The 25,627-nt window shown below is 40.8% G+C and overlaps 2 protein-coding genes across 3 annotated transcripts in view; one reads left to right on the top strand and one right to left on the bottom strand.

The window, feature by feature from the left end:
* Positions 1-25,627, bottom strand: part of cntnap5a (contactin associated protein family member 5a) — a 144,580-nt gene that overhangs the window by 97,229 nt on the left and 21,724 nt on the right. For both annotated transcript variants that reach the window (XM_040034108.1, XM_040034109.1), the window contains exons 3-4: positions 8,354-8,464; positions 2,714-2,907 (exon numbers count right to left, since the gene is read on the bottom strand). In XM_040034108.1, the coding sequence (XP_039890042.1) occupies positions 2,714-2,907; positions 8,354-8,464 (305 nt within the window). The remainder of the gene's footprint in view (positions 1-2,713; positions 2,908-8,353; positions 8,465-25,627) is intronic.
* LOC120734978 (E3 SUMO-protein ligase ZBED1-like) lies at positions 20,208-22,607 on the top strand. Its single transcript, XM_040034110.1, has 2 exons — positions 20,208-21,423; positions 21,641-22,607. Exons 1-2 carry the CDS (start codon positions 20,351-20,353, stop codon positions 22,290-22,292), a joined length of 1,725 nt encoding a protein of 574 aa, XP_039890044.1. The 5' UTR covers positions 20,208-20,350; the 3' UTR covers positions 22,293-22,607.

Raw genomic sequence — 25,627 nt, 5'->3', positions numbered from 1 at the left:
TCAGGCTTGATGCTCAATTCTGATCTAAATCCTCATTTTCAGATAGTTTTCATAAAGAATGAACAGTATTCCTACTTTGGTCACCTCAGGTAGATTGCTAATATGTAATTATACAGTAGACAAACTGGGGGTCTAAACTAAGCCCATGAACTAGATAAGACAGGATTAGTTGCTAAACTCTGAATCAACCACAGGTGCTCTGCTACAGTCTGAGAGTAGAAAACGAGAGATTTGTGTTGAAATCTCTATTCAATCATAAATGTAACAACTTTTTTCTAGAAATAAAGACATCACAGCAACCCACTGTGAGTAGCTTATAATACTCACTGCTGACTTACAAGATGGAGATAATAACTGGTGCTTAGGGCTCGCAAAATTTCAAAATCCCTGGTAGCCCTTCGGGCAGGGACTCTTCAGTTTTGGTAGCCCAAAGTAAATTTAAGTAGCCCGAATAAAAAAAGAGAGCTGTTTAAAGGGAGTTTTTCCTTCCTACTGTTTCCAAGTGCTTGAAGGCTGTCTGATTACTGGGATTACTGGCATTTTCTCTATATTAGTTCACAGATGATACCACCGTGGTGGGGCTCATCCCTTGGGGCGATGAGACAGCATACAGAGCTGAGGATCAGAGGCTGTCAGATTGGTGTGCTGACAACAACCTGGACCTCAATATCACCAAAGATGAAAGAGCTGGTAGTCGACGTCAGAAGGAGGAAGTCCAAGCTGCAGCCCATCAGCATCAATGGGGAGTGTGTGGAAAGGCTGTCCAGGTTCTAGTTCCTGGGTGTGCACATAGACACAGAGCTCCAACAGAGCTCAAACACCTCGGAGGTTTTGAAGAAGGCCCAACATTTCGTTGTACTACTCCTTTCTTTATTATGAGAAATATCACTATTTCAGATTTTCTTGAAATAATCAGATATAACTTTGAGGCTATGTCACTCACACTCTACATCACTGTGGTCTGGTCTTACTGAAAGGGCTTCACACTACAAGCACATTTATTCTACACACATGGAGCACCTGCTCTTATCACTGACTTTGAATTCGTGGCCAATTCAGAAGTTGGATTTTACACATAAAGCCCGTAAAAACACATAAAGGCCTGGACAACCAGGAACCTTCTTTCTGTGAGAGCTAACCATCACTGTGCCACATAGTAACAACGTATCACTGAATACTATGTACTGTGCAAAGGGCTGCTGGAGGAAAGTTTGATGTTGAAAGTGTCCAGGACGGTCATTTAAGAGCATTGTAGATAATAAATATTTAAGTATTTGAAGAAAGATACATTATTTAAAACAGAACTAGACATATTGTTCACTGCCACACATCATTGCCCTTATTCAACACAATATAGAGAAGATCACTTTGCAGCAATGCCACGCCAGTAGGCAACAACACTCTCTGCTAATTGGACTACCAAACAAGAAAAGATACATTGAGATACATTCCCCGTCTTGCTGACAGTCTTTGACATAACTGGGCCAAACACAATAAAGAATTAATGGCATGTGCCAACACGGGGCTATTTTCTGAGACTCTGAATCCATGTATGGCCGGCATAATATGTTGCGACATTACAGAGGAGATAAAAAGAAAAAACTGCACTGACACCAGAGCCACACCTGAAACGTGTCAGAAGTGAGAGGATGTTAACTGACACTGACCAGCAATGCCAGGAACAGATGGTCCACAAAACACAAGAAATGAACATAGAATGAAACATGTGACACAACGCTAACTATAGCTAACTATAGCTAACTATAGCTATGTTAGTGTTTAAGAATGTACCAGTGCTGGAAAAGCAGTACATATGCAGTGGTGCTATGTGATTAACCTTGTGACATCCAATGAGCCAATCGGATTTTCTTTTAGCCACATATGAAATGGACAAAGATGTTACATGTCCACATTAGAATGTTTCTGTGACAACCCTGCAAACAGGTGAACGATCTATAAAACATGTAGGCTGTTAACCTAACTGATGATTTAACCTGTGACATATTTAATCTAAACACTAAGGTCATAGTCAGTGATGACCTCGACCTCATAGGGTTCTGTCACAGGCTTAAAACCACAGCACAGCTGGACCTACAGCCCTGTCCGCTTGGTAAAACACCCATTCTCTCCAATTCATCCAGGTCAACCTGCTGAATCAGTAGACTTCATTGCTCTTTATTCTGTCTGTGCTGGTTTCCTGCGATCTCTCTGACAGAAACTCTGGCAGAAAGCCTGGAAGGCAAACTTCTTCCACTAGCCTAAAACAGAGACAGTGTTCCCTAAGCCCAGAAATGCCTCCAGTGTGTATTTGTTTCAAAACTAAACTTGATATTGCTGCTTGTTTCTTTATGGGTCACATACACAAGTTAATTAGTGACCTTTGGATCCTGGCTAGCTTTTTGCTCAGCTTCCAGTCTGAAAGCTATTTAACTCCAAACTCATTAAGGAAGCATATAGGCATATTTCCCAACCGTTGACCTATCCATCAACATTCCAGAATAGGCCTTACACTTTTTCCCTTCGACTGATCATATTAGCTGTTGGCTAGCTGGTTTCAATTCAACTCAATTAAAATCTCAACAACAGTCATCTGAAGGTGCTTTATGTTGAAAGGTAAAGACCCTACAATAATACAGCTGTACTGTTGTATCAGCTTTAAATCAGTAACAAACTGAAGGTAGGTAGGTGGAGAAAGCGGATAAAAAATACTGACCCCTACGCCATCCTCATGTCTGTACTGTTTCCAAGCCCGGCCTGTGTCACTGTAGAGCAGCAGGTAACTGCTGACCCAGTCCCAGCTGTCATAGCGTCCCTGTGTGGCTACAGCAGTCACCTCCATCTGCTCCCTGAGGTCCACCTGGAGCCAGGGCTCTTGGTCAGTTACCATTGGAGACCAACCTCCTGCACCTGAAGAAGAGCAGAAAATACAGGCAGAGGGTCTGACACATGCACTCTGTCAACAAGTCTTGATGTGTACGTGCGAGGAGTTTATGTGAAAGGCTTCAAGGCTAAGTTCCACTCCAGCAGCCACAGTGAAAGCCCCTGTTTCTGTGGAAAACAACTGATTCATTTTATGCGCTGTATATGCAGTATGTTCAAAGTTCCAATAAAGAGCCCAATGCTTTTTATTCACCGGCAGCTTTATTTTACCTGAAAGGCTTAAGTTCAGTGGAACGGAAAAGTGGCATGACTGAGGGGTGAGTTAAAGATAGAGCAGCTTTCTGCATCACATTCAGAATTAAACCAAAACGTAGCCACAGCTCTTCCTTTGCCATTTTCCTGTGATGGTGGAACAATGAGGGGCGCCTGCCTCGGACCCACAGAGCTGCACAGAGAGTGTGGTTATGGCTGCCCCACAGAGCTGATGAGAGCCCAGATGTAAGACATGTTAGCGTTGTGTTGTTGTGAGTTTCTGTTTGGATTTTTCATATTTTACTGTTTGTTTCTTTTTACATTTGGTTCCTGTTTTCATGTCTTTCCATCCTATCATTGTTTAGCCCCAGTTGTTATTATACGGTTGTGGTTCTGGCTCCTGTTTAGTTTTTATGAACGTTTCAGTTCTTTCTAGTTTTCTAGTCTTTGCAGTTCTGGTGTCGGTTCTCAGTTCTTGGTTTTCAGAACCAATAAGTCAGCTTCAGTCCCTGTTTTGTTATTCGTGGTTTAGTTTCCTCCATTTTTCTTGTATTCTGTGTCCCATCTGACTTCAACCATTAATGTTTCACTGTTGAGTGTCTCCTTGTTCCCATCATGATTGCTGTTTATTTCTCCTTTTATGTAGTTTTATCTGGGTTTAACTTCCTGTCTGGTAATTGTTTTTACTGCTTTCACAACGTGCCTTCGACCTCTGCCTACATTTGGGTCCGCTGCAGGCTAACAGTGGAGGTCTATGCCCATTTCAGCTGTAGCAAAGATATGTGGTTGTTTTTTAGGGATAATTGTTTTTCTTGGCTGACACTATTCGATGCATGAATTAATATAGCGGCTGCTCAGAAGCACTGAAGGGAGATGCTGGCTGTGTCAGCACTCTGGTCTTAAATTTACATTTTTAAGTTGTGCTGAAAAATCATCTTTTATAAACTAAGTTTTTAATATGAGTTAACAGATTTAATTCAATAATTTACATATTTATTTTTGATTGGCAGTTTTATACTGCTCTGCTAAGAAGAGTTCAAATAGGCACCACTACCATCCTGAAAAATGTACGAACGCATCTGTGACGCAGCTTTTTGTTACCTTTCTTGTTCAGAAACATCAGGACTCATTATGGCCTGATGCCCACTTCCTTTAGTTTTTACACAGTGGATGTTTTTGAGAGACAAATTTCTGCAAAAATGCAACATTCAGTGTGTATAGAGGTTACAGGGCAGGTCTGCGTCATTTTGCATACGTTTAGTGTGTAACGGCCTTAATAACTTACGAATTATATTTAATGTTGTATTCAATAAGAATTGACTTGCAAGTAGAAATTCAGACCACTGATGTAAACTGAAAGGATGAACATGCACATTAGTCAGGTGTTTACTGAGGTCATAGACGAAGGGAGAATACGGCCTCTTTTTCCACAAACTTCTATACAATTTGAAGTATTTGGTAGTACAAAAGTAATAAGGCGAAACAGATTGTCAGATGGAGAAGCATTATTTATCACTCCAGAGAGCATGTCTCCACTTGCTCTACAGTCCAGTGGTGGCGTAGTTATACCACTGCATCCAATACTTTGCTTTGGCCCAGGTGATTAAGGGTTGTGGGTGCAGTTTGTATGCTTCTTGAGCTAATCTGAAGCCCACATCAAGTTTGGAGGTCTGTAGAAATTGGCTCTGCAGAAAGTTGGCAACCTCTGTGCACTATGCTCCTCAGCATTCGCTGCCCCCCCTCTGTGATTGCACATGAACGACCACTTCGTGGCTGAGCTGCTGCTGTTCCCAGTCGCTTCCACTTAAAGTTCCATTAATAGTTGACTGTGGAATATTTAGTCGTGAGGAAATTTGACGACTGGAATAGTTGCACAGGTGGCACCTATGGAAATCACCATTGTTTCACAAATGTTTGTAGCAGCAGTCTGCATGCCTAGGTGCTTGATGTTACACACCTGTGGCCATGATTGGAACACCTGAATTCTGTGATTTGGATGTGTGACAAAATACTTTTGGCAATGTAGTGTATATTTTCTTTTTTGCTGTGAACTATCTCTCATGACACTCGTCTGCACCAGTTGCCTGACTAACAAACTTCCCAGCTACACAGATTCTGGTTTCCAGTCATATTAGCTTAGCACAGAAAGTAGGGAAATTTGATTTTGGTCTGTTATGTCTTTGTTGTCCTGTTGCTCAACTCTGCTGCTCAGCCAACAAACAAACCTTACAAATTACCATATGGCACCATTTAGGGGAAACAAACAGACTTACCAACGCCATATATGGTTTATTGCACACAGGGGCGGAGCGTGGGGGTGGCTTACTGGGCTTAAGCCCGGGTTGTTTTGTCAGAAGCCCGGGGTATTTTGGAGTGTAATTTTTTCATAGTTAGATGTCTGGCTGACAACTGTATAAAACAAAAAGTACACACAATATTCGAAGCACATAGTGCACACTGTGGGAATTTACGACTGTGCGTGAATCCCCCCTGATATTGGTATGATCCGAGCTCAGGCACTAAGCGACTGAGGGAGGGGGCGGGGCAGCTGCTGCCCGTGAGTGCGCTGTTGGACAGACGGAGCCAGCCATGCTAAGGAGAGCTTAAGTTTGAGCAGGTACCAAAGAAAATCATTCGTACCGTACAAATAATGTAAATATGACGGTGCATCACGAAAGATTGATATCAAACTGATCACTTGACCAATATTACGTTACTTGCTCTTCAAGTGAATCAACAAATGGCGAAATGAAAAGCCGAACAAATGCTTTTTTTTTTTTTGGAGAGTCTTAGCTTACTTGTGTTTATTTCATATTTTCAGTTCTTACCCTCCCCGACTAAATCGGTTTCAGTTATGTACTGAAATATAAGAATGGACATTAGAGGGTTCTTTCAAAGAAAAAACTCAGGTAAATGTTATTTTATATATTATGCTTTGTATGTTGTTCAGTATATTTCTATGCAAAACAAGAGGGATTTGAGTACACAGCAGGATATTCACATTTGTAACCAGATATTTACACTTTAGGGAGAAAACATGAAACATTTTTACTGTACAACATCAATTTAGAGTAAACTTTTGTTTTAGATAAATATTGAAATATATTTTGAATTAGTTAAATGTCAGAATAAAGAGAGACAGAGCTGTCTATTTTTTATCACTTTGATCAAATTTAGGAGTACATGTACACTAAGTTTATTGTTAATTAATAAGAAAACTCCAGACGATTTCATTCTGAGCTGAAGAAGCTTCTGATAGGTTCGTAGAGTCCATGTGAGTAAACTGGTGGCACAGCTGTGGATGCATATAAGGCAAAACACAGAGCCTGTTTCTGTGACATGGGAACATCCAGAGATGTCAACCAAACACCAGGAAAAGAACTGTGGAGCTCCATAAGTGTGGCTCAATTTGAATACAATTTGGTGCCATTTGCAATTAAGAAATACAGATAGTTTCTCTCTTTACTCTTAAAGTTAACAAATATGTTTTTTATATTTATCAATCTAAAAAAGTAAACATTTAGTCTGATTTGATGTTACAATTAAAAAAGTGTTTTTATCTGAAGAGTTTGTAAATATCTGTATATTTGATGATTGTCAGCACAGAGAGGAGAGAGGAACAGAGAGGGAGAGAGAGGAGAACGAGGACAGAACAGAGATGAACAAGAGCAGGTGAGACACACATGTTAGTCAAATGGTCGTTTGCCAAAAGTATCACCGTATCATAGGTACTCGTGTATCTCGTACCTAGTGTTTCTTTTTAGGTTTGTTATTTTTCAAATTCTATATTTATTAAGTTATGCAGGCTTGTTTGCACAACAAGGCTGAATAATTATATAAACTTTTCTCAATCTAAATATTGTACTTTGGTAGAATTAAAATAAGTGTAGTGCAGGTCTATGATGATTTTTAGTGCTACTATCATCTAGTTCTGATTGTGGTTCTGTCTTGGTTAAGTCCCAAGTAGTCCTGATTTTGAACTGTTGTAGTCCTGTTTTAATTCTGGATCAGTTCTGGGTCTGGTTGAATTGGGGTTTAGTCCTCGTGTCTTGATACAGCCCTGATTTTGTTCTGCCTTGCTGCTTAATCAAAAAACTAGTTTAAGGTGTCCTGCACATGTGATATATATTTTCCCCTATATGAAGTCATTCTTTTTTGAACAAAACTCAAAACAGAGCCTATTAATCTTTCAGTCATTTCTACCCCCCCCCAAAAAAAAAAAAAATCCCACATGCATACTACCCTTTAGAGCTAAGCCCCGGGTGTTTCAAATGTCTGGCTCCGCCTCTGATTGCACACGAGCAGTGTTACAACAAAGAAATAACTGACCAAACAGAAATGTCTTTACTTTTTGTGAAGTTTCAGGGCTCGCTGGTTTCAGTGATACTAAGCAGAGCTTTGGGTAGATCTGATGGGACTTTGTCAGTGAGCCAGGGGAGTTGTGTTCTTGGCTACTTTGAGTTTGGCCACAAAATTCATTGTCAACTCTATAAATGCATCTATTATTGTTATTGGTGACGTTTGCAGACGGTTCAGTTACACTGCTCTTTTCTTCCAGGGTTGAGTAATTCTGCTAATGGATAAAGTAAATGGATTGCTTCTTCTACAGGGTTTTCCCACTCAAAGCGCTACTACAAGCCTCATTCACCTCTTCACACACCAGATCATACCAGCTCTTTTTCCCTATGCTTCAGTACTTTGTATCCAACATTCCCACTCTGATCAGTGCATCAGTGCAAGGATACTCTGACCAGGTGACCTGCTCCACCTCTGACAGCTGTTTCTATTGATGTTAGTTGATGATTACTGATGCTTGGTTAGTGTGTGCGTGTACATACATGCAGGCCGGCAAAATGCTGACCACTGAGTGATGTCACAGTGCACACATACATCTTTTACATACAGTCTGTGGCAAAAAACATCCAGTCAGTGCCTCAAGTTGCCATGGCGACTGTGGCTGTTGAATTTCTCGGCCCACTCATCACTGCTTCCAATAGAGGGGCCATCTCCTCCAAATAGGTAAACAGACCCCTTTATATTGCTGCATGTGATAGATTCAGAAAGTCTTAAGAGCTTATTTGTCTGTGCCTTCCAAAACAACCCATAAACCCACTATAAAAACACTTCAGCTGAGTGTTTTCTGCTCTGTTACCTCTATGGTTATTGTTAACTACAAGCATTTAGAAACGCTGAATAATGCAGGAACATTCACTGTACTCACCATCTCTTCTGTTGAGCTTGGCGTTGTAGGCAGCATAGCTGACGGAGGACTCAGAGGAGCTCTGAAAGGATGAATGGGGCAGCGCCGATACCAGAGGGCCGTTACAATTATCTGGGAATAAAAGACAAAACACCACCAATTCAGATGCTGCGTCTGCGACATCGTATGTGTACTTTCCAGCTTGCCATGCCTATAGATCAGGCTGTAATAATGGAAAATGGATAACGGCAAAGTTAAACATTTCAGGTTAAAGCGTACCTCCGCCTGTCAATAGAGAAGTTTTAAAGTGAGAATTAGAGAGAAAATAACACGGCTGCCTCACTGCTCAGATGCCTCAAACAGTCTATTAACCCCTGCAGTGACCCTCGAAAGCTGCACAGAAAACGGCGGGGCTCCTTTTGTGTTTGTGCGTGCTCTTTTTAATCCCACATTGTGAGATTACATCACATCCGACAGACAGGAGCAGATTAAGAGTCCAGTGATCTAAAGCTGTCGGTTCTGTCTTCATCTGATCCACCCGGCTCGCCAGAAGAGCCCCGAGTTGCACAACAACAGCCTCTTTTCCAAGGCTTGCTTTGCTGGAGTGCAGGGCTGCATTAAGACCCGCGGCTGAGGACGTAATGAAAACTGGCACTGGCCTGATTGCAATTATCCCTTCACTCTTTCAATCAGTGTGGCACTCGCTCTTCAGAGTGAGAGGGAGGCCCTTTTGTTTTTGGATGTCATCCTCCTTTGTGCTCAGATGGATTCGAAGCACATCTGGAGCTGCAATTGGCTATCCATCTGGTTGAAAACAGCACAGCAGAATTGACAGCATGAGCTCGCTCTCTTTTCGGGTGTCCCACTGAATTTCGACTGACCTGATTTGACTTCTCTCAGATCACTTGCCAAGAGATTTTTCTAATCCTGATTTCAAGTGTGACTAAAGTGGATCACGCTGTTTTGTCCAAGACTTAAGTTATGGCTGAGCTGCAGCACATTTGCACATGTTCGTTTGGGAAGTAAGAGCAGCGGCTTGGCATCTTAACTCCACCATGAGAACTGGGGTTATTAAGCAACCCTATTTGTCTTCATCTATCAAAAGTCTCCTTGATCCTGCTGGATTCCCACTAAATAACTCACCTTTCTTTCCATCTGTATCCATCCTTTCCTCAACATTAGCTCTGCTCTGAAGGAGCACAGAGCTTTAAAAGCCCAGTCAATTGCTCTGCTCCGTCATTCAGTCCTCACATTTACAATGAAACCTTGACAGCTTTGAAGATGTGAGACAAACCAACGATACTTTGATATTCTGACACATGTTCTCAAATTGGCAGGTGATGTGAAGTGCTGTGTGAGTGCACAGAAAGTTTCTCCGTGTGCAAACTGTGCATCTCACAGACTCTGCTGTTGTTTACAGGTTTTGGTCCCGAGCCAAATGCCCAGCTGTCAGTCAGGGAGACTTATGGATGGAGGATAATTTGTCTGCAAAGCTGCTCCATGGCTTGGGATAACTGAAAATCCTCTGAAGCTGACTCACAATCTCCATGTAAGGCTCAGACGCTCGAATTTTATAGCCAAATGAACCCTGACTATAAACACATCCAAACAAGTGTGAGCAGAGAAGGAACGCTTAATCTCTCTTGAAATCAAAATTACATCAACTGCCACAAACCGATCGTCGTCGGCCGCATTCACAGAAGTGCTACGACGACGTGTTTCTGTGCAGACCAACGCAGAGCTGCTAGAGATGAGTAGTGTTGACACTCACAGGCTGAAAGTGCCATTTTCTGGCAAGTGAACACTTGAAATATTTACACAAGTGCAGTGTTTCCAACTGCAGTTCAGGTCAGAGGCTTACATACTGTACACTAACCACAGCCGTCAATCTTATAGTTATTTTAGATTTAATGTTTAATGTTTTGTTTAATGTTACCACGATGAACGTGCATCTCTGACTACAATGCTTAAACAGGAATGTGCATCCGCTGGATTTTTAATTTTTCATCCTCTAAAGACTTTAGAGAAAAATGAAGGGTGCACTTTTGGTTATGATGTAAGTTTTGTTTGTTTTTAAAGGACATTTATTCTTAGCTCAGTGCTTTACAATATTCTTACATTCGGTGTACAGAAACAATGCTTTTCATCCCAGACACACTCACTAAATGTCTTTAAACGTGGGAATCTGAAAGCTTTCCATCCTGGCTCATTCACCAACACACCTAGTTGTCAGTGGTAACAACAAATGTCAGCTTACACAATGGGTGCAGCAACAAAAAGCATTGTTTTAGTAAAGAAACCAGGCACTACTTGGTCTTTTTCATTTTGTGAGCAGGTGCTCTCGTCCAGCGGCTAACAGGGCGTCTTGCTCCATTACTTGCTGTATTACTGTCCAAAATGATGAAAATAACTTTTTGCATACACAATTTTGATGAGCAATAGCAGTAAGTGCTTAGCTCTCTGACAAATGCATTTCATTTACTGTGCATAGATCATAATAAAAGGCTTTTTCCACTTAACCCTCCAAGGTCTAAGTCAGACGTGTCAAACTCGAGGCCCACGGGCCACATTTAGCCCACAATACAGTTACCTCTACCCCACAATATAATTTCATATTTCAATTATTAATGGCTAGGGGGTATGTGGCACCCACACCAGTCATACTACAAACCCCATAATGCAGCGCAGCAGTCGGTGTCCCTGCAAGCACCAATCACTTCTTTCCCCTGTCCACTTCGACCAGTCAGGGCAAAGCAGATGGATGCAAGTCTGAGTTCACTCAATTAAAGCAAACCCCTAAAAGAAATGACCAAAACATGGTGGGATGCAGACGCTGCTGGTAAACCTGTGTGCTTTGTTTGTGCAGCTAATGTGGTCGTAGTTAAACAATATAACATAAGACGGCACCGTGTGACAAAACATCAGGACAAGTGCACAAAATACACAGCAACAGTTACGGGAGACAGAAGAGTCGTCTGATCCTAAAACACACTGAAGTGAAGCTGCAGCGAAGGTTTTACAGGCAGACGAGATATCGAAGTCGGCTCGGCAACGACGTCTCGTGCTCTGACATTTTCAAACGTTTGCCTGAGCTCACGTACACCATCACTGCTGCTGAAGGTGTGCGTGAGCGTACCACTTAAAAGCACAGTTGATGGAAAGACTTCATCACACACTCCCTTGCTGTGGATACGAGCACTGACTGATGCTTCACAGTTAGTCATTTTCATCCATAGAGTGGACTCCACTTTATGTGTTAAACAGGAACTTTTGAGGATTCAATCAATGCATGGAAGGAGACAGGAAAATAGATCTTTGAAATGTACAAAAGACATGAAACTGCCTTTGGACAAACTTATGATACTAACAACAGACAGAGTGGGTGTGATGCACGATGAAAAGATGCAGAGAGAGACGTCCAATCACTGCATCATAAACCAGGAAACACTATGCAGTAAATCCCTGAATATTGAACATTTAATGAGCCGGCCAACACTCGGTTAGCTTTCTCAAGGCCGGTGGTTTAGATCCCCACTCGCCCTCTGGGTCCTATCATACTGAGGTGCGATGGCTAAGTCAAAAAATGCTCAATGAATTTTTCAAGCTGCATGAGGAAAGTGAAGGAGGAGCCTCAACAGTGCAAACTGCTCAGTAATCCACCTGCCGTTGATCTGTAAAAAGCACCTGTAAACATCCAGGCGGAGCTGATCGGACTCCAGTGTGGTGCCATGCTAAAGCTAAAGCAGGGCTCTGTGGAGCCCACACACTTCCCCTGCTTCAGCCTCAATATGATACCCCAACTATGCCTCCGAGTCACTTAAATCCTCAGTGTGTTAAGCAGTGCATATTTATTTAAGCAGCTTTTCTCAGTGACACCATCAAGCAGAAGGCCTCCACCGATGTCTGTTTTATTCTTTCCACAGCTCAGGACATCACCGCAAACAAAACTGGTTTATTAGTGGAATTACAGTCAAAGTTTGCATTTCTTCATATCTGAAAGTTCTTCATTTCACCCGAAGATATTTTAATAGAAAACCAAATTATTTTGAATTGTATTTCAGTTCTAGAGAAGACTTAATAGTCTTTTTCATTCATATCATTATTATTATACACATCTGGAAACTATTTTCTTTCTTTTTCATTTATATCATTTTATTTTTCTTCTTTCCATGTCAGACTGCCACAGTGGCAGACCTGATAATCCCGTCCTGGGCATTTACAACCCCTCGATCCTTCCTTGCCCCTGACTGGCCTATGTGGGGTCGGTGGGAAATTCAAACACAAGTATATCAACCAAACAGTCTTAGAAACACTGTGTGTCAAACATGAGCTCATTGTTTATTGAGATTTTGTGGGAAATCACAATATAACGTTATTTCTTTTATTTTGAAGGTACCATTTCCTTTGTTGTTAAATGTATGCATGTACATATATACAAGTGAAAGCAGCTTCACTGGAAATGTGGTGGAACCAATGCTATGTTGTGCTACACCTGAAAAAAAAGTATTTCTTGATCTGAACTTGTAAGTATTTCCTGACCGTCAGAGGCAAAGCTGTGTGCTGAGAGCCACTCGCTGCGTTTAAGGATTATAATTTGAATCACCAGAGAACCAGAGAAATACAGCAATGCACTGGTGCTGAGCACGAATGGACATTTGAAGATTTGCAAGCAAAGCTTTAAAAGGAAAAGCAGAGTTTTTATAAAGATTTACACAGCCAGAGATGGAGCACTCGAGACCAGCTTTGTGATTGCCAAACAAAATTGCATAAAACAATAAGCCATCCTCTCAGGGGGAGTTTACCAAAGAGTGTGTGGTGGACTCTGCTCTGCTGACACGCCCTGAGACAACAGAAGCCTTTGAGAATCTTCCCCTTTGCAGACGAACCATAAAAAGATGGATCGATGGAGCTTCAGCTGAAAAACAAATGATTTAGACTTTTTCTCCTCACTCTGGGCGAGAGCTGCCCACAACATGGCTCAGTTACTTATCATAGGTTAACAAAAAGAGTTTGACATCACAGCAGAGATGGCAGCAATGGACTCCAAGAAAGGGAGAGGCAACTGCACGCTCAGACAGCAGGGGACATGACGCACAATGGCAATGTTAACTAAACAGTGACAAAGGTTTGCATTTCATATTTTTACTGCCTGTAAAATCTTCTCTTGCAAGTAGCAGTTTAAAACAGATCAAATTAATATGCAGCAAAACTGATTCAACTTATTGGTGCGAACCACCACAACGGACCCAGTTTCTCATGTGGCCCCGTGGGGAAATGACTTGCCCACGCCTGCTACGATCCACACGCTGCGAACCAGGAATCCCAAACTCTAAACAGGGAGTTAATTTCATGGTTGTAGTATAAAGAAAAAAAACAGGAGCACATCAGGTGAATGATGCTGGCTGCTGTAACTAGTGACCACAAGCAGATAAGTAGAACAATTTATCAGCTGTTTTTACTTTTTTTCTTGAGACCTATACTACTGTATATCATTGTACATGTGCGTACTGCGTAGTGACAATAAAAGCATTCTATTCTATTCTGTTTTATTCTATTCTGTTCTCTTCTTTTCTATCCTCCTATTTCATGTTCTATTCTGTCGATTCTATTCTATTCTTTATATTCTGTTCTCTTTCATTCTGTTCGATTCTATTCGATTCTGTCTGTAATATTCTGATTCAATTTCTGTTATATTCGTTCTATTCAATTCTGTTTCTATTCTATTGTTCAATTCTATTCTGTTTGATTCTGTTTGATTCTATTCTATTATATTCTGTTCTGTTCTATTCTGTTCTATCCTGTTCTATTCTATTCTGTTCTATTCTAGACTATTCTATTCTGTTCTATTCTGTTCTATTCTGTTCTATTCTATTCTGTTCTATTCTATTCTGTTCTATTCTGTTCTAGTCTGTTCTGTTCTAGTCTGTTCTGTTCTATTCTGTTCTGTTCTATTCTATTTTAGTCTATTCTGTTCTATTCTATTTTATTCTATTCTGTTCTATTCTATTCTATTCTATTCTATTCTGTTCTATTCTATTCTGTTCTATTCTGTTCTATTCTATTCTATTCTATTCTGTTCTGTTCTATTCTGTTCTATTCTGTTCTATTCTATTCTATTCTATTCTGTTCTGTTCTATTCTATTCTGTTCTATTCTATTCTGTTCTATTCTGTTCGATTCTGTTCGATTCTATTCTTATATTCTGTTCTATTCTATTCTGTTCGATTCTATTCGATTCTGTTCTATTCTATTCAATTCTGTTATATTCTGTTCTATTCTATTCTGTTCTATTCTATTCTGTTCAATTCTATTCTGTTCGATTCTATTCTGTTATATTCTGTTTTATTCTATTCTGTTCTATTCTGTTCGATTCTATTCTATTCTGTTCTGTTCTATTCTGTTCTATCCTGTTCTATTCTATTCTATTCTAGACTATTCTATTCAGTTCTGTTCTGTTGTATTCTATTCTATTCTGTTCTATTCTATTCTGTTCTATTCTTTTCTAGTCTATTCTGTTCTATTCTATTCTATTCTGTTCTATTCTGTTCTGTTCTATTCTATTCTATTCTGTTCTAGTCTGTTCTGTTCTGTTCTATTCTGTTCTATTCTGTTCTGTTCTATTCTAGTCTATTCTGTTCTGTTCTGTTCTGTTCTATTCTGTTCTGGTGACTCAGTCTGTTTCAGTATTGCTGCTCTCAGAACTCATTGTTTTTAGAGTGCAGAGCTGTGTGCATGCACATTTGTGTATTTAACATGAGTCAAATCATAATGATAACATCAATAATAATAATACTGAATCATGACGATACATATTTAGTGCATTAATGGAGAAACACGTTCAATGTCACCTTAACTGGAAAGCTAAGCTAATGAATCACCTCCATAATCTCATCATCCTGTTTATGGCACGCGTTCAAACAGCAGAGTTTCTGCCTCATTCACAAAGAAGTGACCACAGAGGGATCCACACTCAGAACGTGAGCCTGTGAGGAGGCCTGCCTCCTGATGAGAAGAGGGCTACTGCAACCAGCCACACATGCATAAAGACCGACAATATGGGATTGATGGAATGCTACGAGGCCTGCCAACCCAATCAGAGGGGTCGTATGCAACACATGTTGAAGCCATGGATGAGCAGAAAGCCAACATTTACACTGACCCATAAGTACCTGGTAGCCCATTAAAATAACATCAACAGCAGACAGCTACTATTACAGCTGGAGACCCAGAGGCTACAGTGTGTAACAGTAAGCAGTATGAACATAATGGTCCAGCACTGGTGTAACAGAGCAGTGTAAATGAACTAGATGATGCCCCGCCTCCTGAAATGACAGATGTTTCTACTGGGGTGAAAGAAATGGGTGTGGCCAAACTCGAGGTAGCCACCCAGCCAGGAGCACGACTCTGAGCAGATGCTTTCAGATGTAAGCAGTGTCCTACCCACTATTCCCACTGCCACTATCACTGAAACCATTGAACTCATAGATGCTATGAAACCATATAGGACCAAGGATGCATGCAGAGGAAGTCCCCCTGTGGAGAAGAAAGCTGGAAGCCAAAATGAGGGGAGCCCACATGGATTAACTGAGGTGTAGAAAGCACTCATGAGAGACCTCATCATGAAAGAGGTCAAACAAGATAACTGGGGCTCGCAGCTCAGGCTGTAGACATGAAAATGAAACAGAAGGGCAGACTCGCCCACAGCTGGATTTAAGCAATGCTGGAAGAACATCTGGGAACCAGACTAAGCTTGGCCCTGCGTGGACAGACTGTGGCTCCGGGCCACACACACGTATGTGGGAAAGCTTGGCACTGTGCAGGACTAATAGTGGTCTAAGAACATTCATCAGGAGCTCCACGGGACTGTGGAAGAAAACACTGGAGGTCATCATCAAAACATACCAAGGTGACTCTCTGTGCTGTTGTTCAGTGACAGAGTTTGATTTAGTCACATCATTTAGTTTTACATCTAGATTGTTCTAGTTTTAGTTGATTAAATATCATTAAATCTACATTTTATTTGGTTAACTCAAATTTAAGTGTAACAGTCTTTCAGGTTTTTTATGGTTAAAAAACATCAAATACAAAATGTGTCCACATGTCTGCTCTTCCTTCCAAGCTTTGACATTTTCACGCATTAGAAACACTGAGCAGAAGAGCCAGTTGTGCGTTTCCCAGAGGCAGATTGTCTAACCTTACTGCACAACGAGCTGACCCATCGGCCACACTGTAATTAGTCTGATTGGATGGAAATAATAATTTCATATCGTTGTTGTTCATTAATGAAAGAGTCAGAGCATGTCATCATAGTTTCTGTCCTCGTGCATTAGTTTGTTTTTGTCAGAGAAAGAAGGCCGCTGATGAAAACTATGATGGAAATGATTGGTCAACAAAATGAACAGTGTTACACTGGCCTCCACCCCCGACACCAGCTCATCACTGCGTGTGGGTACAGATGTAGATTTAGGAGTGGAGGGACCATCATCCACCTGCTTTTCATGGATGACATTAGGATGTCACTCGGACTGTGAGCGTGGCCGAACGGTTACAGGATGCCACTGATGTCAAGACAGAAAGTTCCTCACACTGCATGGAGGTCTCCAGCCAACACCTCGAGGCCCTTTGAGCTAAGAGGAGGGCGAGGATTAGCCAGAGGAACAATCTGGGATGGAACATGGAGCATCTGGGAATACATCAGGAAGCTGGTCCCCCTCTAAAAATTCCTCAGGGACCTGAAGCTAGATGGTGATGAAGAAAAGGAGGAGAAGCTGTCATGGATGACCAAGTCTGTGCTGTCGACAGCTAGAAAAAGTGGTACACATCCAAAAATCCCACCAAAGGCCGGCCTAACGGGCAGCACGGAGGCTCTGCTCACAGGTGCAAAGGTCCACCTGTGAGCAGACTTTCCACTACATTGCTGCAGGATGCAAGATGCAAGCTGGACACTGGGAGGCACAATGAACTGGGTCACCAGTAAAACCTTTGCTGGAAAGAAGCTGGGGGGAGTTTTTAACCCAACCAACTGTTCAATCACCTCCAATGTGAAGAGAATTTATAGCTATTTCCATCTACTGCCATTTATTTACTCAGCAAACAGAACATTAAAGCTACTGAAGTTTAAATTAAAAGCACATTTTTATCAGTGATTCCTGAGATTAGAGACAAAACAGGTTTTAATTTTCAAAACCATATTTACATATAATTGTTACACAAAGTTGTGGCTGTCGCACCATGTTTTGGTCTCCAGGTGTAACATTTTTTAATAAATTATGTTTTTGCTGGAGAAGTGCAAGGTTTTTGTCAACACCGTCAGTCACAAAGAAATGCAAAAATATATATTTTAAATGAAGTTGTTTCAGCTCTTTTGACTATTAGCAGCTTCTCTGTTCTACTGTTTATGCACATATGTTTTCAAAGTAATTATACCACATTTAAAAGTAAGATTGTTTTGGCTTTTTGTTATTAGAGTTACAGTCATACATATTTTCATAAGCTTGTATTTAATCTCTATAAGAAACAATCATATTAAGCAGCATTTATTGAGAAAATTGAGTATTTTTATTGGAAGATCATGAGGGAGGGAAATATATGGTTCTCCAAAAGAGAAAAATAAACCAAAACTCCATATTATGGAGTTGACAAGGTGCTGACGGTGGTGACACACGAGTAGAAAACAAGATATTATTTCTTTCAAAATGACCATTAAACTTAACAACCTTTGTAATATCACAAGACACATCATAACAATTCTGTTTTTGCACACGTCAAGTTCTGCATCTTAATCGTTCACCAGCAAGCAGCCGCCTGCTCCTGATTCCTAAAGTTCTCTGTGGTTGTGTGTTTAGACGCTGCTGGACTTTCTCTCCTTTTGTCTCTGTGCTTGTTTCCAAAACCTTCTCTTCTGACTTTTTTCTCTTTCTTTCAGATCACTGATGTTCTTTATTTTTCCCTCTTTCACTCTATTTCTCCATCTTTCCCTTTATGAGAAACTCTTTCTTCAACTCAGGCTGGCTGTTAATGTTTTCTCTCCTTCTTTTTTGATCCTCCCAGTTCCTTCTCTTTCGTTCCTCTGACAGCTTCCCCTTTGCTATTCTAGCCTGAAATGTACCATTTTGTAATTACTATAATTTTTCTGAAGCATATGCATTTATACAGATTAAGGATGAATATTCACAACACAATTATGCATTAAGCAATAGAGATGCTATCCGGTCTTTATGTCTGATGTCATTAGCTGTTTCCAGGTCCAAACTCTGCTGCAGATCCCAAAGTCACAGGAACTCTGCAGCATCACTGAGAGTTACAAACTGTCTAAATTCTTTCATCTTTAATACAATGACCAGTGTGGCTCTACCAGGTGTAACATTCAGGCATCCATGAAAACAGAATATATGAAATTTAACAGAGTTAAAGTTAGATTGTTTCCACCTGAACATGATACACCAGCTCTGCTATCACTTCCAACATAAATGGAGACAGAAAACTAAACAGCAGTGACGTTTGTAGGGTTACTGAAGTTGGGCTAGCTGGTATATAATGATGTACTACGTGATCACTAGCGACACAGCTGTGTTAGCATAACATAAACACAGTGAAGCTGGAGGATGAACGCTAACTTTTTTCCACTTGATAAAAGTTAATGTGAGGGTTCGCGATGGTCAGGCTGACAGTGATCACTGGCTGTTTTTAGGGGCTTGTTCAGATGTAATAGAACAAGATAAAAAGCATTAAAACATTTTAACAGGCTTAATAAACACAGAGTAGTTTGGGCACGGAAGCAGGATTCATACATCATCACTTAAAGAACAGCTCTCAGGCACAGCTAGCTCAGCAGATGCCACATGATCGGAAGGTTGGGCGTTCAAATCCAACGAACAGAGGCTATCCTGGATTGGTAGCTGCCCACTGCATCACTGAGTGAATGGGTCAAATGCAGAGGACTAAGCATTTTCCTACAGGATTAATAATGTATACATAAACAATGAGATTCCAGATAAGGCAAATTCGATAATATTTGACACATCTGTGAAGCAGAAATATCAGTAAAATACACAGGAAGTAATATGACTGAAATATTAGTAAAAATAACTTAATATAAATTAGAGATGGACCGATCCGATATTACGTATCGGTATCGGTCCGATACTGACCTAAATTACTGGATCGGATATCGGAGAAAAATAAAAAATGTAATCCGATCCATTAAATATCACGAAAGCACCTCACAAAACTTGCAACACGCCCTAACTCACCTCAGAACGTTAGCACGTCGGAGCAGTATGCATCACGTGATAGAGCGGCTGTGGCATGTCGGTGGTCTGGATAGCATTTGGAGCTTCGCTAGCAACCCGGCATTTCATCTCCGACAAAGTTATCCCGAGAGAAGTAAAGCAAGTGTGTAAGTCCATCTCTGAATGTTTGTAAAGCATTCCTGCATTAAGCTTAACAAACGATATATGGAGCGACTGCCTCTTCTTGCTGCTACTTCAATCATGAAACTGCTTAATGATCAGCTGATCGGCTTTTCTGTCGTGAGTCCGTGTCTCTAGTTTGCTTTTGGCCCACTTTGCACCAGAAAGAGGAAACCAGCGGCTGAACAACAGCAGCACGTTTAAGCTTGATAAGCTGTTGTTAGAATTTATTTATTATTACTTTCTACTCGAGGATCTTTTTCTACGCGCTGGTAACTGTGCAGGGGCGGATCTAGCAAAGTTTAGCCAGGGGGGCCGATAGGGCATTAACAGGGAAAAGGGGGCACAAAGACATTCTTTTCTTTCTTATTCTCATTTAAAATGTCTAGCTTTTAATAAATAATTATCTGACACCCAAAGTTTTAATTTGATGTAAAATGAATAGAAGTCAATTACTGTATATAGTGACTATAGCTGTCGAAATTAACGCGTTAATTGCGATAATTAAATTTTGGAATTAATTACGTTAGAATATTTAACTATTTAGCGCAACACGCAGATAAGTCGCTCCCATAATTCCACTTGATTTGTTTACCGCGCCACTGAAAATGGAGAAGCAGGAACAGGATGGCCTTCTGGATGGGGAATTTAAATACAAGAAGAACATAGATGGGACAATAAACAAACGCGTTGTAATTTGCACTCACTGTAGTAAAGAGTTTCAATTTCACCATTCAAATTCGACCTTAAAATACCACCTTAATGCCAAACACGCGTTTGTCGGGGCAGCAGCTTCACCCGGCCTGCGTCAGACCACTCTTAGTGAACGCAGGCCACTCGGTAAGTCTTCTTTGGACAAACTGACCGACAATATAGCCAAATGGATAGCAAAGGACTGTAGACCGCTAAGCATTGTGGAGGACAAGGGCTTTGCGGATGTTTTAAAGGTTGCATCTCAGGACGCGTCCTACAAGCCCCCAGCGAGAAGCACAATAACAATTCGAATCCACGAACTGTATGAAACGGAGAAAAAGAAAAAAGAAGAGGCTTTAGTTCACACAGAATGCGTGGCTCTGACAGGAGACCACTGGACATCATTGAGTAATGACAATTACCTGGGAGTTACTGCGCATTTAATCACTGAAGCCTGGGGTCTGACATCCTTTGCGCTGACTATAATGAAAACGGAAGAGCGGCACTTTGCGGAGGCTTGTGCAGAGCAGTTCCAGACTGTTGCTCGCAGGTGGAGAATTGAGGAGAAGGTGACAACAGTAGGCACGGACAGTGCGCGCAATATGATCGCCGCGGCTCGCATCATGCCATTCAATCACATGCCGTGTACCGCGCACATTCTACAGAGATGCATCACAGTGAGTCTCGCAGACAGTGGCTTTGTCACTGCGCTGGCCAAATGCCGCAAAATTGTTGGCCATTTTAAGCACAGCCCAGCAAACACAGCAGAGCTGAACGCAGAGCAGGTGTCACTGGGGCGCAAGCAGGAGCCGTTGGCCCAGGACGTGCCTACGCGCTGGAACTCCACGCTGGAGATGGTGAAGCGCTTGATCCGCAACCAAACTGCAGTAACCGCGACTCTGGATAAACAAAAGCATAAACTTGTCCTCCTGACGCCTCCAGAGTGGGACAAACTCCAGAGACTGGAGACACTTCTAGAGCCCTGCAGGTGAGCCTGTCATTGTGACCATAATTGTAGGTTTAGATTAAATGTATCAAACATACATCTTAAATCAGTTTTGTTATTATGAAAATGTCTTATTTAAAAAATAAATGAAATCAAATATTTTATTAATATTACCTAGTATTAAAAAGCTTTTTTAAATTTGCTGTCTTATCTGTGTGTGTGTGTGTGTGTGTGTGTGTGTGTGTGTATTCCACTGCAGATATGTGACTGAACTGCTGGGAGGAGAGGCCTACGTCTCCTGCTCTGTAGTTCTACCAGCCTTCTGCCACCTGCGCCGTGTCATGGAAGTAACTGATGAGGACCCTGCATATGTGGTGAGGTTTAAAGAGAAGTTTAAGGAAGACCTTGCTTCCCGCCAGGAACATACCAACTATGCATGGCTCCAGATCGCAACTGCACTGGGCCCACGTTTTAAAGACCTACGCAGTGTGCCCAAGACTGACAGAGAAGCAGTGTGGACCACACTGGCAGGCATGCTGCATGAAGACTCTCCTAGAAGATCACACACTGCAGAAGAAGGTCCAGCCAAGAAGAGGCTGAGCCTGCTGCAGATGGACTCTGACTCTGAGTCAGAGGAGGAGGTACAGCAGGACAGAGCCATACAGCGCTACAGAGCAGAGCCCTGCACTGCCTTAGAGGACTGTCCCTTACAGTGGTGGGCAGCTCATGCAGGAGCCCACAGCCAGCTGGCCCGCCTTGCTCGCAGATACCTGGCCACTCCTGCCTCCACAGTGCCCTGTGAGAGGCTGTTCTCTGTAGCAGGGCACATTGTGAACAAGAAGAGGTCTGCTCTGCACTCAGAGAACGTGGACAAGTTGGTTTGTCTCAGCAACTGGCTGAAGGATGAGTAGACCAGAGGACCGTGTGTTTAGAGCTTGTTCTATGGTTGAATGTGATTTAAACAATACTTTTCACTGTTGTTCATATTTTTTGCACTAATCTACCTTACCCAAAAGGATGATTGGAGATTTTTTCTATTTTGCCTGTTGAATTAGGCCTATGTTCTGTGAACTTGAAGATGTATATGGATAAAACAATGTGCTAGATTTAAACGGGTGGAAAACATTCAGTAAAAATCCCTCACAATTATTTGAAGCCCTGTTCTGCTTGTACTGCTTGTACTCACAATTAATAATAAATAAAACAAACAAGTGTGTTAAAAACCACTATCTGTCCCGATTTTTACACATATATACACATATACACATATATTTCGAGTTGCGATTAATCAATTTTTAGGCTGTGATTAATTCGCTTCCAGCACAACACCCAGCCTACGTCAGACCACGCTGAGTGAACGCAGGCCACTCAGCGTGGTCTTAGCATTAAATAACACTAACAAGTGTGTAAAAATCCGCTATCTGTCCGTATGTTTGCACACATTTTGGTCATATTTCGAGTTGCGATTAATCATGATTAATTAATTTTTAGGCTGTGATTAATCTGATTAAAATTTTTAATCATTTGACAGCCCTAATAGTAACTATTAAGTCTAATATATCCTAGTAAGCTATAGTACTTTTTCCTTTGGGAAGGTACCATCTGTGCAGTCTGCAATTTTGTTGAAGAAAGATGTTGAATCCATTTAATATTTCTTGAAAAATAATTGATTTCTGTGCATTTTTTTTCACACTGCATCAAATTAAGGTTGATTACGTCGAGTAAGCATCATGAGGTGGAGCGTGAGGGGTGGTTCCCTATTTTTTATTTATTTATTTTTGTTGTTGCTGGGAGTTGGAACCCTATTAGTTAGGTTGCTTAATATTTACGCTAAGTACTCTTTAAAATACCAGAATAGGGAGGATGGTGTAGGTTTAAGTTTATTAGATTGATCAGTATTGCTGAACTAGAAATATTTTTTTTGCATACAGGTATAACTAGCTTTAGTGTAGTTGTTGTTTTAAACTTGAGTATGAACTTATACAAAATGCAGCAAGATATTTAAAAAACAGTTTTGTTGATTAAAAAACACTATATTGGATTCATATCGGTATCGGCAGATATCCAAATTTATGATATCGGTATCGGTATCGGACATAAAAAAGTGGTATCGTGCCATCTCTAATATAAATGGTGAATAGGACACTTTTGTGGCATTTGTCAACACCATTAGAAAAAGGGTCAACACCGTCAGACAAAATGGTGTTGATGGTGTTGACATCTGACAGAAGCCATCTTGTTTTTCATCAGCTGCTTACGGCCTCTACAAGCCTCCTAAATGAAGCTCTTTTTACAGTGTTGATGCACTATGCTGTGACACAGAGTTTTATCAGAAACGTGTGCAATAAATGAAATAAAAACAAAAACATTATCACAGCAGTGACCTCGTGGCATGTGCATCAAACAGGAAGTGGTAAAGGGGTCCTCAGAGTGTAAGCTGCCCACAATAATTCCTGATTTTTTTGTACTTTTAAAAAAATCTGACGGTGTTCACAAAAACTCTGGACACGATTTTAATCACTTAAAAAATATGTAAAAATAAAATTTCAATGTCATATTTTGATATTATAAAAGGTATTGACTTAAATACTCAGTGACGAGAGCCATGATGTTTAATTTTACATTACTCTTAATTTTTTTCTGTATTTTAATATCATCACACCTGCTTGTGGACAGTGGATTTTTAAGGTACTGGTAATGTGTTGTACCATTTAAAATAAATATACATGTATAAAAAAATGCAAAATCATACTTTTCTTGTATAAACATTGCCTTGGTTTGTCTTTTAGGCAGTTGGTTAACACTTGTATGCATATTTTTAACCACAAAATTGGGTTTTATCTGCCAGACATGTTTTGTCTCTTATCTCAAGAATCACTGTTAGATACCTGAAATGTTAATTCATCTTCAAATTTGACCGTTTGCTGATGCTGCTGTCCACGTTCTGCCACAATCATACCTGTAGCAAGGAGGGCACAGGTACACACCATATTTAGTTTGAGGCTTTAGTAGCACTATCTTACATATTAATTCATATAAAATATGTAATAAAAAATACAAACGTGCACAAAAACTCATAAACATGAAGACACACCACACAGAGACACCAGAGCTGTTTTTGTCTCGCCTCATATTGATGTAAGAAGACAGAGCAAAGACTGTTTTGTGCTTTAGTTCAGTCTGTACAGCGTATTTTATTAGTGATTATATTATTGATTATATTACTGATTATTACTGAGAGATCCTTTTTCTGTTTTTGCATTGAGAAAATGTTCTCTTTAGAAATATGATTTAAATATGGCGACAGAGCCGGTGAAAGGACTCGGCTTTGTTTTATTTTACTAATATTTCACACATGTAGATACTGTCTGCAGGTAAGAGTTTACAAGATTTTCTCTTTTGAATATTTAAATGGTAAATGGTCTGTATTTGTATAGCGCTTTACTTAGTCCCTATGACCCCAAACTTCACACTACATCCAGTCATCCACACATCCACACACTGGTGATGGCAGCTACATTGTAGCCACAGCCACCCTGGGGCGCACTGACAGAGGCGAGGCTGCCGGACACTGGCGCCACCGGGCCCTCTGACCACCACCAGTAGGCAACGGGTGAAGTGTCTTGCCCAAGGACACAACGACCGAGACTGTCGGAGCCGGGGCTCGAACCGGCAACCTTCTGATTACAAGACGAACGCCCCAAATGTACAACATCACAAGTAGTAAGGGTGGGCTTTATGTGACATAATGATAAGACTAAAATATAAATAAATATAGAGACGTATCCTTTAATAACCACATATCATTAGAATTAGAATTAGAATTAGAATTCAACTTTATTGTCATTGCACATGCACAGGTACATGTAGTCCTTCATAAAAACAATACATGAATCTCAGCCACTAAATCCCTGTAAGCACATGTTGATTTACAGCCATAATCTCCTCTTGTTCATCACTGGATCGATACCTGGGTCATATGAAATTACAATCTGTTATTAGCTTTGCAGAAATCTTTTTAATTCAAGACGATGTTTGCAGCAGATTCACTTTAAAGATCACAGCACAGAGTCAGTGTTTGAGAGTAACTGCTGCCCTTTCCTCAGTACAAAGAGGACACAGTCTCACCCATCATAACAAACTGATGATACCAGATGTTGGATAATTCAAACTGATGTGGAGGCATCACTACACCTGAGGATGACGACAAACATAGCTCACCACCTATAAATAATATGGACAATAT

Source organism: Simochromis diagramma, unplaced genomic scaffold (genome assembly GCF_900408965.1).
Source record: "Simochromis diagramma unplaced genomic scaffold, fSimDia1.1 OVJJ01000176.1, whole genome shotgun sequence".
Lineage (NCBI taxonomy): Eukaryota > Metazoa > Chordata > Actinopteri > Cichliformes > Cichlidae > Simochromis > Simochromis diagramma.
Note: the sequence above shows the minus strand (reverse complement) of the source record. Positions and strands in the feature narration are given on the sequence as shown.

Bases quoted from the DNA above. Each gene is read 5' to 3' on its own strand.
- LOC120734978 (XM_040034110.1), top strand. From the start codon at position 20,351: ATGGAGAAGCAGGAACAGGATGGCCTTCTGGATGGGGAATTTAAATAC. The intron at 21,424-21,640 runs GTGAGCCTGTCA...ATTCCACTGCAG, and splicing joins ACACTTCTAGAGCCCTGCAG to ATATGTGACTGAACTGCTGG.